Genomic DNA, 15,060 nt, shown 5'->3' on the forward strand with positions numbered 1-15,060 from the left:
GGGACCAAAGTAGGACCTTTTAAACTTTTCAAAGAACGGCTTTTAGTTTTGTTGATTTTCTTTGTCACTTTCTGTTTCATTGATTTCTACTTTTTTATTATGTCTTTTCTTCTGCTTGCTTTTGGTTTATTTTGCTCTTTTTCCCCTACTTTCCTAAGCTGGAAGCTTAGATTATTGATTCTGGATCGTTCTTCTTTTCTAATATATGCATTCAATGCTATAAATATCCCTGTAAGCACTGCTTTCGCTACGTTCCACAAATTGTGATATGTTGGATTTTCATTTAGTTCAAAATGCCTTTTAATTTCTCTGGAGACTTCTTATTTGACCCATGGGTTACTTGGAGGTGTGTTGTTGAGCTCCAAATATTTGTTCTAGCTAACTTTCTGTTGTTGGTGGGGTTTTTTGTTGTTGTTGTTTTGGTTTTTTGGCTTTTTTGGTTTTAGTTTTAAATCGATGAGGCCTGAGAATATACTTTGAATGATTTCTGATCTTTTAAATTTGTTAAGGTGGGTTTTATGGCCCAGAATGTGGTCTGTCTGGGCAAATGTTCCCTGTAAGCTTGAGAACAAAGTGTATTCTGCTGTTGTTAAATGGAATCTTCTATAAATGTTAATTACATCAAGTTAGTTGGGAGTACTGTTCAGGTCAAAATGCCCTAATTTTCTGCCTGCTTGATGCATCAGTTACTGGAAGAGGGGTGTTGAAGCCTTCAACTAAGTGTATTTTTCTATTTCTTCTAATTCGAAATCAGTTTTTGCCTCATGTTTTTTGACACTGTTGTTAAGTGCATACACGTTAAGGATTGTTACATCTTCTTAGAGAACTGACTCTTTCATCATCATGTAATTCCCATCTTTATCCCTGAAATTCTTCCTTCTTCTGAAGTCAGTTTTGCATTAAATTAATATAGCTACTCTGCCTTTCTTTTGGTTAGTGTTAGCATGGTCTTACTGCATCTCTTTACTTATACCCTGAGTCTTTATATTTCAAGTAGGTTCCTTATAGACAACATATACTTGGGCCTTCACTCTGACAATCCCTATCTTTTAATTTGTGCATTTAGAACATTCATACTTAAAGTGATAATTGATATGGTTGAATTCATATCTGTCATGTTTGTAACTGTTTTCTATTTGCTTACTTGTTCTTTTTTCTCCTCTTTTCCTGGCTCCTCTGGTTTTAATGGAACATTTTATATGATTCTGTTTTATCTCCTCTCTTAGCCAATCAATTATACCTTTTTAAAAAATGTTTTTAGTGTTTGCCCTGGAGTTTGCAAAATACATGTATAATGAATCTAAGTCACCATTAAATAACACTATACCATTCCTTCCTTCCCATTCTGTCATTCCTGCTATTCATCTCATTTACCAATATGCTGTGATCACCCAATACATTATTCCCTCTATTATCATTTTAAACAGACAGTTTATCTTTTGGATCAACTAAGAATAGGAAAAATAAGACTTTATTTTACTTTCATTTATTTTTTCTCTGAAACTTCCTTTCTTTGTTTCAATTGAATTTTCTGACCTATATTTTCCTTCTCCTTGAAGAATTCCTTTTAACATTTCTTGCATGACAGCGCTGTTGGGTAAATTACTTCAGTTTTTGTCAGATAATATCTTTATTTCTCCATCACTGTTGAGATACAATTTTGTAGAATATGGAATTTTAGGCTGGTGGCTTTTTTTCCTTTAAACACTTGAAATATTCACTACACTTTTTGCTTGTATGGTTTTTGAAGACAAATTGGAAGTAATTCTTATCCTTATTGCTCTCGGTAAGGTGTTTCTGTAGATTATTTGGTATTTATCTTCCTTGGTGTTCTCTGAGCTTCTTGGATCTGTGGTTTGGTGTCCATCACTAATTTTAAAAAATTATTGGCCATTAATACTTCAGATATTTCTTCTACTCTGTTTTCTTTTCTTTCTCCTTCTGATATTTCCACTATGCATATGTTACACCTTTTGAAATTGTCCCAAAGTTCATGGATGTTCTGTTTTGGGTTTTTCTGTTTGCTTTGTTTTTTTCTTTCTTTTTTCTCTTTACCTTTTAGTTTGGGAAGTTTCTATTAACATATTTTAAAGCTCATTGATTCTTTTCCTCAGCCATATCTAGTCTATTGATGAGCCCATCAAAGGCATTTCTCATCTATCTGTTACAATGTTTTTCATTTCTAGAATTTCCTTTTGTATTTGAGAGTTTCCATCTCCCTCCTTACATCACCCATCTGTTCCTGCATGCTGTCTCCTTTTTCCATTAGGGCCCTTAACACATTAATCACAATTAAATTCCCTGTCTGGTTAACTCCAAAATCTATGTCATATCTGAGTCTGGTTCTGCTTTTTGTTGTATCTCTTCAGACTGCGTTTCTTACCTTTTGGCATTATTTCTGATTTAAAAGCTGGACATGAGGGGCACCTGGGTGCTCAGTCAGTTAAGCACCGACTCTTGGTTTTGGTTCAGGTCCTGATTCAGGGTCCTGGGATCAAGCCCCACATCAGGCTCTATGCTGAGCGTTGAGTCTGCTTGAGGATTCTCTCCCTCCCTCTCCCTCTGCCTCTCTCCCTGCTTGCACACTCCCTCTCTCTCTCTCTAAAATAAATAAGTCTTAAAAAAAAAAAAAGAAAGCTGGACATGATGTATCAGGTGATGGGAATGGATGTAAATAGGCCTTCAGTGTGAGATTTTATGTTCATCTAGCTAGGAGTTGGGCTGTGCTTCATGTTTACTGTAGCTATAGATGCCAGAGGCTTCAAATTCCTCTAATGTCCTTGTTTTTGTCTCCCTTGTTGTCTTTGGACTTCCCTAAGAACTCTTCCCTAAATAGTCTCTTTCAGCCGTAACCCACTGTTATTATACTGGATCCCGTGAAAACCTGGAGGAGTTCCTGATGCCAATCTCATGAAAGTGTCCCCACCCAAATCCCCATACATGTACACAAGACTGCAGCCCCTAGAAGTTTCTTATTCTCACAGTAGACTATACTCGGTCTCCAACAGTTAATCAAAATTACCAGTTAAGCGTTCTGACTCTAGCAGCTTCTGCTCCTGGTACGCAGACCTCAGGTGATTTTCTAGTCACCTGCCTCTCAAGATTCCAGGGTGGCAGTTTGCCCTACAGTCTCAATTCTCTAACAGATCCAAGAAGAGTCATGGATTATCAGTCTGTGCCGCTCTTTTCTTGTAGAGAGGGGAGTGGTGACCCCCAAGCTCTTTACATTTCAGAGCTGCAGCTGGAAGCAGCAGAACATCTTGACATCAGTTATTTGATAGGGTCATTTTTCACTCTGGAGACTTTTTGTTACTGCTGCATCAAAAGGTGAAAGCACTCTACTTTCTTATTGAGTGATGTATGCCCTGGATCCCTCTGACTTCACTACTCGCCTCCGCCCTACCTTATCCCCAACTTCCCCCTTCTCTGACTTCATTTCAAAGAGAAGGGAGAGAGGGAGCTCTGTTTTGCCCACTTTTTTGATGATCAGACAGCTGAAAATAACCCATCACAAAATGACTTCAGTAAAGTGGCTGCATCAAAATATTATGTACCCTGAAAAAAACAGGAGGCAGAAAGGCTCAAATTTAAATTTTCTAATCCAGTCGTTTTCTTAATGGACATGTGAACTAGTTGAGATTGGGTCTTTGCCTCCTCTATCCTTACCTCAAATCTCCAGATTTCTTGAGCTTTACCACTTAATCTCTGGAGCCCAGTTCCTCTCCAGTGCTGAAGACCGGCCGGCAAGCCCTTTATCAGTGAACAGCGTGGCATTACGAGGCTCACCCTGGAGCAGGTGTGTGTGGCCTTACCAATAAATTATCAGATAAATCCCTTGGCATGGGTTCATTTTCCTTTTTAATAATATAATCATAAAAAATAGTCAGACTTATTGAGCATTTAATACGGCCAAAAACTGTGTTACTTGCTTTACATATGACTTATCGCACTTATTCTTCACTACTACCATTTGAAGTAGGAAAACTACATATCAGAGAAAATAAGTGACTTGCCCAGGGTAAAGGCAGAATTCAGACTGAAATCTATTATTTAAATTAGGTGCTTTCCCTAATCTGTTCCTTGCAGAGGCAGAACATAAGTGCATAATAAATGTCATTAGGGTTATCTCTAACGTGGGAACAGCTGTTTGCAAGTCCAGATTAGGCAGATAACCCATCAGTTCTCCTGAGTACAGGTCCCCCACTAGCTGTGATTCCCTAAAGGCAAGGACTATAATCCATTCACTACTGAGTCCCCAAAGCAGTGACCCTAGTAAAGCAAAAATGCTCATTGGCAACATGAATGAATGAGGGTGTGAATAACTTCATGAGCCTATGAATGAATGAGTGAATGAACTAATGAATGTGAATGAATAAATGAAGCAACTCTCAGCATATAATCAGTGCCATAGGAAAAAACCTTTTGAAGCATCATCTACTCCCAGGATCTTCACTGATATCAGACTAGAAGTTCCAATGGGGCAGGGGATTGGTCTTATTCATCAGGCTATTACTAGCTAAGTTAGCACATGCCTAGCACATACTAAAATTCCAATAAACTTTTGTTCTTTTTGATGGACTGACTTATCAGAGGCACTCCCTTCAAGAATAAATAGCCCTGCTCTCTGGAGAATGGCTGACAGTGGTTCTCTTCCTCACCCTACGGCTTCTTTTCTGGATAACTCCCATCTTCTCCCTGCCTACTTCCTCTTCCCGAGAATAGGTATATTTATTGTTGTAAGCACCATTCTTCACTGCACCCTTCCTTCCACCTGATTCTTTCTTAAATCTGATTAGCACATGTTCATCAGAGAAACACTGTAAAGGACCTATTTGAATTAGAATCCTGCACCGTTACTGTTGGAAGGGGCTTTGAGATCATGTGTTTTTAGAGAGGAGAATGAGGACGTGTAAACAAGTGGTCCAGGCTCAAAGACAAACATGGAGGCCACTTGTCCTGCCTCTCAGTCCCATGCTTGGGGTTGCCCACAGCACTGCCATTTCCATACTGCCTTCATATGTTCAAGTTGGCCCCATCAGAGCAAGAATGGTAACGGAACAGTAAACTCAGCATACACCATATCGTCGGCCCTAGTTTTTTTGTTCTATTTTGTGCTTTTGGGTTTTTTTATTAATAATACACATAGAATTAGAAAACACCCAAAAAACCTGACATGAGAAGCTCGCCATCACCACCTTCTGGCCCACCGCTGGCAATGAATCCAAAGGCAGCTCACTATGGGTCACATGAATGAAAACTGATCAAGCAGGGGTTTTAAGTGCTCGCCCTCCTCTAACGCTGGAAAGCTAAGTTGTGGTGTGAAGCAAGAATGTTGAATCTAAAACCCTGTGTTGAAAAAAAAAACAATCACAGAACTTGGACTTTAATCATAAAGATCATTTTACCAAAGCATATTTTTAAAAGGCTGTGAAACATTATGCAACGTTTGCATGGTTTAATTATGAGTTTAGAAAAGCCTAGCACAACTTTTTCACTACAGTAAAACATGACAGAGCATGAATCATGGCATAATACTTTATGCTTACTGTGGTTTTAGACATGGGGTTAGGGGTGCTGGGTTGTCTACACAGCAAGTCTTGAATTACTGAACCACAATTCACACCCCGGAGGGCTTTATGACAATTATAAAACCTCTTTTGTTTGCTTCTTAAATGATTAAAATATTTGAGTACTATATACTCACCTAGCAAATGTGTATAGCTAGGACATATGCAAGTCTTACAAAAATATCTGAATCTATAATTTATTTTTCACTTGGAGGAAAACCCTTGTAGTAAAATGGGAATATTGAACAATCTGCTGTTTTGTTCTTTGCTTTCAATTATTGGAAACACTGTCGCCTGGAAGGCTGTGCAGGATCTTTGACTATAGCTGATCATTCATTTCCACTGAGTTTAGAATGGACCAGCTCTTTTATTCCTTGCCTTCTGCTCAATTCCCCAAAATTCAGAATGGAATGAGGACCCTTCTTTAATATTAGATTTCAGAGATTCTAAGTTAAAATATTTGCCCAGATTTTCCAAACTTAAAAATTGAGTTATTTTTAACGAAAAGAAAGAAATCAATCCACATGAGGGACAGGGGGAGGGGGCAGGCAGGCAGAAGACCCGGGGATCCAGGTGGATCTCCAAACCCCTGATTCTGTTATCCACTCTGCCGGCTTCGAACAGATAAACAGAAACAGCAAACTTGAACTTCTGGAAATGAAAAGCCCCTGGAGGAATGAGAACTGAATATTTCACAATGAGTAGGAAGAACTCACTTCTTTACATCCTGGCACATACACAGCCTGCATCCCATATTTTCCTGAGGATCGTTGCTCTTTCTAGATGTACTCCCAGCATCATGCAGCCCTGGCTATGAAGACCCCTGGGAACTAGCGTAGTCCACAGAGAAGGTGGGACACAGAGAGAAAATCAATGTTTAACCCTAAAGAAATGGAGGCTATCTTGTGGGGGGACCATGTCCCATTCAACTTTTTTACACGTATTGCCTGAGATTAGAGAGTTTGTTCATTTTTTCTTCTCCTTTTCATCTGCAATGGGATGCTTTTGAAAACTAAGACTCCTATGAATGCTGGAGTCAAATTTACAAAATCCCTTTTACCTAAATCTTCTGAAGTCAGAGTTTTGTCTCTTCTCTATCCCAGTCCTCATTTAATGGCCATCTATAAAATACTTGCTCAACATTCGGCCCTTTAAATGTTGCAGACTTGAGGTCTTGAAAAGGTGCGGGACACCTGTCAGTCTGGGGTGGTAGAGCCAGCTCTCTATGCTGGGCTTGTGAACTAATCCTCAGGCCTCATCACCAGCTTCCCAGCCAGACCTTCTTTTCTAAATTCCTTGGGAGACAATTCACCTAAATAGAGGATATTTAAAAGCCCTTGGGATATTTTTGCCAAAGGTACAAAAAAACAAAACAAAAAAAAAAAAACCCTCTATGTTCTTTTTCGCTTACTGAGTACAGATGGATAGGTGATCGCCTGAGTTTATAAAATGTTCCTGAGGATGAGAATTGTAACCCTTGGTAAAGCTGATATTGTCTGGGCAGTTGAAACGTGCTGTAGTTCAACAGGTGAGCATTAACAATTCTACCTGGAAAGCATATTCAACTTCTCCTATCATTATTAGCATGATTAAATCAAACCTCCAGAAGGAACAGTTATCGGAGGAAAATCTTCAAGAATCGCACACAAACTGTATTTCAGTATCTTTGTGGGAGGGATGGAAATCATCAAACAAAAGCAAATACTTGGACTTACTAAACACTGGTCAACAGGCCACAGACATGTATAACATATTTAAACAAAGGTGACTAGGGGTGCCTGGGTGGCTCAGTCGTTAAGCGTCTGCCTTTGGCTCAGGTCATGGTCCCAGGGTCTTGGGATCAAGCCTCATATCGGGCTCCCTGCTGAGCAGGGAGCCTGCTTCTTCCTCTCCCACTCCCCCTGTTTGTGCTCTCTCTCTCTCTCGCTATGTCTCTCTGTCAAATAAATAAATGAAATTTTAAAAGAGAAAAAAGGTGACTAGCTTTTTATTAAAAATTTTTTTTTTCTTAAATCCCACCCCACTCTATGTATGACTGACATCCCTGATTCTCTGCAGACACAAGGCAGATCCAGCCATCCCCACCGTGGTCCTATGATCAGTCCTACCAATACCTGGGATCGATCGCCTCACCTTCTGTACACCCAGCAACACCCATCTCACCTGGACGGGCCAGTGGCATGACAACCCTCTCTGCAGAGCTTTCCAGTCGACTCACAAGTAAGTTGCTTGAACACACCCTTTGAAGTCGAGCTAGAGTGGAAGGTTCGAGAGACTGGAGATTCATGAAGGGGTTGGCAGTCATTCTGGGGGGTAAAATGTGGTTTAAAGACAAGGTTGTCTAAGTCCCATGTCCATGCACTGATTTTCCCTGACACCTAGAGACAGAGATTATGAATATGAAGGCAGAAGAGGATTCTTTGGGTATTTTGGGGTTGCTCATATTTGGCAGACAGAGGTAGCAGCTGATGGGTTAATAATATACAAGGCCAAAGGAATCAGCTTCTAGAACTCAGGTGGGACTATCCATCTGACGGTGGTGAGTTTTCAAAGGTCATGTGAACAACACTGGGGTACCTGTGGAACGGGAGGCAGCTACACCCCAAATGAGACATTTCAAACTAAGAGCTGTTCAACACAGATTAGAGGAACAGAATGGAAAGCTCAGGTGTCGTGGTTAGCATAATTGTTGTTAATACGTGCTCATTAAATATTAGTCATTTAACCTATGAGACCTTTGGGCTTGGCACTCACCTTTGCTCGTGGGCAGGGAAATCGGAGGTAGAGAAAAATTCCTTTGTTGAAAGCAAAAGAAGAAACTAACTCCCTGCTTGGAGCTTTGAAATTGGAGCTGGACCAAACTGTGAAAATACTTAAGAGAACTTCAGCATTGTGAAGCCTGCAAACAAACTTCATATGTGTCGGGGGGAGGGTAGTTGTCTTTGCTTTTCAGCTCTTGAGATCAGATTATAGTAGATTAGGGGGCAGGCGAAAGGGGCAAAGGCATCACGTCTGCAATTTTAAATGTCATATAATGTGGTGTTTTCCAGACAGTTGTGATTACTTGAGATTTCACCAAATGCTTTAGCTTCTTCTCGGAGCTTCTCAACAACAGCACCATTTGCATCTAGGGCCAGAGAATTCTTTGTTGTGGGGGGCTGTCCTGACGGCAGAATATTTAGCAACATCTCTGGCCTCTAGATGCAGCAACAGGCCTCCTCCCCAGCATCAAGACAACCAAAAATGTCTCCAGACACTGCCAGATATCCAGAGGGCCCCCAAGCTGCCCCCCAGTTGAGAACCACCACCTTCGAGTATTCTTAGGTGCTGTGGTAAAATGGGAAAGCCAACTTAGTTGTCCACTTTTTGCATTAATGCCAACATTGTCAGGGCACCTGCTGGGCTAAGGAGTTGAGGAAGTAGCATAAGAATGATGACGTCTGTTCAGCTTGTTGTTTCAGAAGTTCTGTTCCCTCAGGACCAGTTTGATTCCAAAGGCACTTGTCAACTTTTATTGATTCTTCTCAGTGGCACTGCTCTGCTCTCTACAACTAAAACAATTACTGTTTTCCTTGGTAATGTGCCTGCTCTGGGCCCCTTGGAATTTATTACGTAAGACTTTTGACTTGCTCAGCACCCAAGATCTGCACCTTATAGTTTCAAGAGCCCTCAGGGGGCAGCCGCTCCAACTGACCAGTGTTCAGATGTGAGGGTTACTTTTCCTTTTTTTAAAGGGAATCAGTAATGTGCGCTCCCAAGTCCCATGTAGCTGTTACACTTCTGAATAACCAGGACTTCAATTACCCAAGGAGTGGGGAAGGACATTTTATGGCATGAGAATGTGAGGTACACAAAAACCACGTCCCATTTCAGCACCCAAGAATGATTCTCCCCTGTCATGGAGGGAGGGCAGGAGAGAATTTCAGATGAGCTTTCTCCAGTGGCTGGGAAAGGCATGGGAGACTGCTCTTCAACTTGGCAGGTCTCCCTCTGAGAAATCAAGCCTGGAGTGCCGGCCTGAGAAGCGTTGTCATATGCCTGGGAGCGGTAGGGGATTGCAACACATAAAAGCCAAGTGGCTGCCTGGCTGCCAGCCTTGAGAACCTGACACTGCTCTGCTCCTGCTTTTCCTTTTAATCCCGCCCCAGAGGTCTGTGTTCAGCCCCTCTCCCCGCCCCCAACCCCACCTGGACTTCCTTCTGCACGGGGGCGGGGGAGGGGGGGGAACTTGCACTGTCTCTCTCGCTCTCTCCTTTGCAGACAGTCTCCACACCTTGTCTGAAAAGAGATGTCATCTGGAGGTTTTCCTTTATTTTTTTTTTCTTTAAAAAAAAATATTAATGTTTAGCTGCCAACCTGGGCGACAGACGGCATGCATTAATCTGAGTCATGCAAAATATCCTTTTAAGGCCATCATTATCTGCTCAGGCTGTTTAATCCTTTGGGGGCAGAGGGAGGGGCTGGAGTGGGACAGCTTTCATCCATGTCAAGTTGTAGAACGAACACTTGAGCTGTCATGGCAAATATTTAGCGCCATTGGTGGGGAAACATTTCCAACTAAAATACCTGAACCTCCTAATCCCCAGATTTCCTACTCTTTAAAAGCTCCCTGTGACTATCAGGCATCCCCACCCCCACCCACTATGGAATAAGGGGGCACTAGGCCAGCCCAAAGGACAAATGGGCGACGGACAGGTGGGGTGAATGGTGCGTGACCGTGGGGCTTGGTAGGAAATGTCAGATGGGACATAAAAATGGAAACAAATATTTGAATAGATCATTTGAACTGGAACATATCTAGAGGGCTGAAGCTCTTTTATTATCAAAATATGCGGGAAAAGCTACTTTCACCAAACAGGTGGTCTTTTGTCCAGTGGCACTGGTGCCATGTAGATAGAAAGAGAATCACGGGCAGTACTGAAGATCTTTCAGATATTCTGCCCACAAGTGAAAGAACTATTTTCCCCTGACAGCTGAGACCATAACATCATTCCATTACTTATGTCCGTGACCAGCCTCGGACTCACTCAGGATTACGGTAACTTGGTACCATCACCACATTACCATGTAGTCATTGGAACAGACTGGCAGAGCATGTCCAGACATCGCCATGAAACAGGGTGACCTTTCATTCATTTTCCAGTGGATTCACCTTTTTGTCTCAGGGCAAATGAAGCAAGAGGAATACTGGGCGGAGTCATTAATTTGTGTCCAGAGTCTTGCATCAGATGCCAACAAATTGATTGTATTTGCCTAATGCTCTTCCTCCTACCTTGGCTTCTCCCTAGACTATAGAAATCTAACTGGAAAAATGGAGTCAAGCTTCCTGTCACAGCTCTCTGGATGAGCAAAAACAAGTGACACAGAGCTTGCTCACAGACAGCCCCAGTAAGCGGGCAGGGACAAACTGTGTGGAATGAGGTGCGGTCTGGCTTCAGGACGAGCTAGAGAGTGGCCGTAGAAGGGCAGCCCCAGAACCACTGTCAGTTTACAACGTTTTCCCTGCCCACATGTCTGACTGGCTTTGAAAAGATTAACAGGAGTGTCTGTTTGAAAGTCAGACTCCTGGTTTCCTCATTAGCAGAGAGATTGGCTGCAGACTTTGGTTGTTTCTATAAACTTTAATTACCTCTCTGATGAGGAGTATATACCTCCTCATCACATTCACCCCAAATTTATAGAGGAGTTCGGAGAGAGGAAAGGAGGAGAAGGGAGGGGGAGAAGGGGGAGAGAGGGAGAGAGAGAGCGAGAGAGAGTGGGAGAGAGACAGAGAGACAGGCAGAAAGAGAACGAGAACACTAGCTCTCCCTGCTGGAATAATAGGCTTGAAATATGAGGAAGTTGATCAACCCCGGATGCCTTCCAAAAACAGATTAATCCACCCTGGTAGCTTTCCTTTCAGAGCAAACTCTTGGCTCCATCAAGTTTCTCTATGGGCCTGAACACAAAAGGACACCAACCACATGCCATTCTGAGCTTGAAGTTATTTTGTATGTTGATTTGAGAACTTACAGATTTTAAAACATTTAATTCTTGCCTCTGCTATCTTTTGGGTTTGCTGTTGTAAAGAGTACGGTCCTGGCCCAGTATTTGATGAATAATTCTGAAGAACAGTTACCTCCAGGACACCATCCTATATTTACATGGTCATTCTCAGTTGGGGCGGGGGGCAGAATTCTTGCCCCCCCCACCCTACCCCCAGAACATTTGGCAGTGTCTCGAGACATTGCTAGTTGTCACAATGCGGGGTGTGGGGGCACCACAGACATTTGGTAGGCAGAGGCCAAGGATGCTGCCAAACATCCTACAATGCATGGGACAACCCCCCACCTCCCAACAAATAACTATCTGGCCCAAAATGTCAATAGTACCACTGCTGAGAAACTGATCTACAGGACACAGGAAACGCTTCCTGGCACCCAAAGCCCTAGTAGTTCCCAAGGGCAGCCTATGCTGAAGAAAAATGCAGAAGGATGCAATAAAGGCCGAAGCCAGTTTCTGAAACCATAAATGCAGAATCCTAACAAAATGAGTTTTACAGACAAAGCTTTGCCATTCCTGGTAAAATTTCAACATGTGCAAAAATGGAGTGGATAAATCAAGGCCCTGTGGCCATTTGTGTTAACAAATCAGTGAAGCACATGTGAGAGAATACCAGGTGACACTGAGGCCATATTTTTCTAAAAATGTAGAAGTAGTTTAAAGGCACATGTGGGAGACAAAGAGTGGTACTGATACTCACTGACATTCACTCAGTCACTGCTATGCCACACATTGGGTCGAATCATAAGAAATTGCCAATTTTTAATTGTTTGAGACCTACAGAAACAGCAGTTTCCTATGATTCAATCTAAATATTATGTATAATGTATTATAATGTTATTATATATTAATATTAAAACACAATATCATTATGATATATTCTATTAATACTAATCTAGGGATGCATCCATTTCATTAGTATTACATAATTTTATAAGTTACACATGCTTACAATGATACTAATATCACAGATTACATTTATATTAATATTGGCATATTAATATATTGATTACAGAGGGCTGGTAAACTTTTTTCCATAAGCGGCCAGATACTAAATATTTTAGGCTTCCCGGGTCCTGTGGTCTGTGTCATGACGATTCCACTCTGCAGTGGTGGCTCATCAGCAGCTATGGTAATACTGAACAGGAGTGAGGCTCATTCCAGTGAAACTTTAGGCATGGCCACCGATATGGGAATTTCACATAATTTTCACGTCAGGAAATATTATGTCTTTTCACTTTTTTCAACCATTTAGAAAAGTAACTCATTCTCAGCTTGGGGCTGTACAAAATTGGTGGTGGCCAGACGGTCGCTTTGCCAACCCTGTAATTACATCGATATTATACCTGTTTTAACTATACATAGTATGTGTTACGTTACATTGTATTACATTCTATTATATTGTAATGACATTGTAGCCTACCCCACCTTACATTCCACGAAGCCCCGGATTACCACCCTCTCTCATCGCAGAGCATCACACCACCTCCCTGCCCACTAGCATGCTGGGTAGGCGGCGCCCTCGGCTCCCAGGGCAGCAGCATTCTGGGTAATCCTCCTGTGGGCGGGCCGCGGGCGGGAGGGGCGTGGCCTCCCCTGCTCCAGCCTCACGCTCTTTTCTCGCTCGCCCCCGCAGCGGCCCCCGACCTGACGGCCTTCGGCGACCCGCGCCAGTTCCCCGCGCTGCCCTCCATCTCAGACCCTCGCATGCACTACCCCGGCGCCTTCACCTACTCCCCGACGCCCGTCACGTCGGGCATCGGCATCGGCATGTCGGCCATGAGCTCGGCCACGCGCTACCACACATACCTACCGCCGCCCTACCCCGGCTCGTCGCAGGCACAGGGCGGCCCCTTCCAGGCCAGCTCACCCTCCTACCACCTGTACTACGGCGCCTCAGCCGGCTCCTACCAGTTCTCCATGGTGGGCGGCGAGCGCTCGCCGCCGCGCATCCTGCCGCCGTGCACCAACGCCTCCACCGGCTCCGCACTGCTCAACCCCAGCCTCCCGAACCAGAGCGACGTGGTAGAGGCTGAGGGCAGCCACAGCAACTCGCCCACCAACATGGCGCCCGCCGCGCGCCTCGAGGAGGCCGTGTGGCGGCCCTACTGAGGGCCTCGCGGCGGCCGGGCGCCAGGAGCGCGCCTGCCCAGGCCCAGCCCTCGCCGGGGAGAGCCCGCGAACGCGGGGTCCGCGGCCGGCGCTGGGGAGGGGGCGGGGCCCTGCGAACTGGGTTCTGGGATCTAGCTCCGGTCTGCGCCCCCCCCTAGGCCCTAGGGCCGCCTACGCCCCCCGAGGCCGTGCGGAGCGCCTGAGCGCCGTCACCGTGGGCCCGGCTCACCTTTTCCGAAGCTTGACCCAACCTGAGGGTGTCCGTCTCGCCACCACGCGGACGCGTCGTAAGGCAAACAGGAAGATTCCCAGAGGGAAACTGTGAATGCTTCTGATTTAGCGATGCTGTGAATAAAAGAAAGATTTTATACCCTTGACTTCACTTTTTAACCAAGTTGTTTATTCCAAAGAGTGGAATTTTGGTTTGGGTGGGGGCGGGGAATGCAACTCCTCTTGTTTGATATCTAATTCATATTTTTTAATTTTCTTTTCCAGCACCTTATGAATTGCAAAATTTGTATTTGCATTTGGGGTGGTTTTTATTTTTATATATATATAAATTTGAGCTTGCTTCTTTCTTGCTTTGATAATTGAAAGAAATATGATTCCTTTTTCTGTAAGTTTTATTTAACTTTTCTTTTGGACTTTGGTGTAGTTGTTTTTTTGAGAAACAGCTACAGCTTTGGGTCATTTTCAACTACTGTATTCCCACAAGGAATCCCTAGATATTTATGTATCTTGTTGTTTAGACACTTACTTATGTGTTGATACTTTTTTTATTATTTAAATGTACTTATATTAAGAAGAAAAATATCAAGTACTACATTTTTGTTTTTGATAGTAGCCAAAGTTAAATGTATCACATTGAAGAAGGCTGGAAAAAAAGGATGGGCAATGTGATGACTTGGTTATCTAAATATTGTTTACATTAAACTCCCTTTCATGTTAATCAAACGAGTTGGTAGCTAATGCAGCAATCTTTTTAATATGCTTTTTAGATACTGAGGGCCACTTGAAGGATCTGAAGTATGGAATTTTCTGCCAAGCTCAACAAAGGGTCTCATATCTGACTCCCTCCCTTCAAACAGAGAAGGTCAAATATGGTTCCAGGAGGTTCAGATAGATGCCAATGATTGCACCTCTGGAGAGGATTTATTTTCTGCCTAGGGGTTTGCTTCCTCCATGGGCTCTTGATAATTTCAGACATGCTTTGTAACCATTGAATCCAAAGTAAGCTATGTGGAAGAGCAATATCCACATGGGAACCGAATGAACGGATTTATGGGTTCTTTAACTGCTCCCTTCTGGGGGAGTAAGGAGATGATCTGAATCCAGAATT

The 15,060-nt window shown here is 43.1% G+C and overlaps 1 protein-coding gene across 2 annotated transcripts in view; it reads left to right on the plus strand.

Annotated features, from left to right (window-relative positions):
* Positions 1 to 14,439, plus strand: part of RUNX1 (RUNX family transcription factor 1) — a 90,806-nt gene extending 76,367 nt beyond the window's left edge. For both annotated transcript variants that reach the window (XM_045902494.3, XM_045902493.3), the window contains 2 exons: positions 7,626 to 7,787; positions 13,246 to 14,439. In XM_045902494.3, coding sequence (XP_045758450.1) covers positions 7,626 to 7,787; positions 13,246 to 13,721 — 638 coding nt within the window. In that variant the 3' untranslated portion in view covers positions 13,722 to 14,439. The remainder of the gene's footprint in view (positions 1 to 7,625; positions 7,788 to 13,245) is intronic.
* The last annotated feature ends 621 nt before the right edge of the window (positions 14,440 to 15,060 follow it).

This window comes from Mirounga angustirostris, unplaced genomic scaffold, assembly GCF_029215605.1.
Source record: "Mirounga angustirostris isolate CCGP_5_RB_7025 unplaced genomic scaffold, mMirAng1.0.hap1 SCAF_1, whole genome shotgun sequence".
In the NCBI taxonomy this organism is placed as follows: domain Eukaryota; kingdom Metazoa; phylum Chordata; class Mammalia; order Carnivora; family Phocidae; genus Mirounga; species Mirounga angustirostris.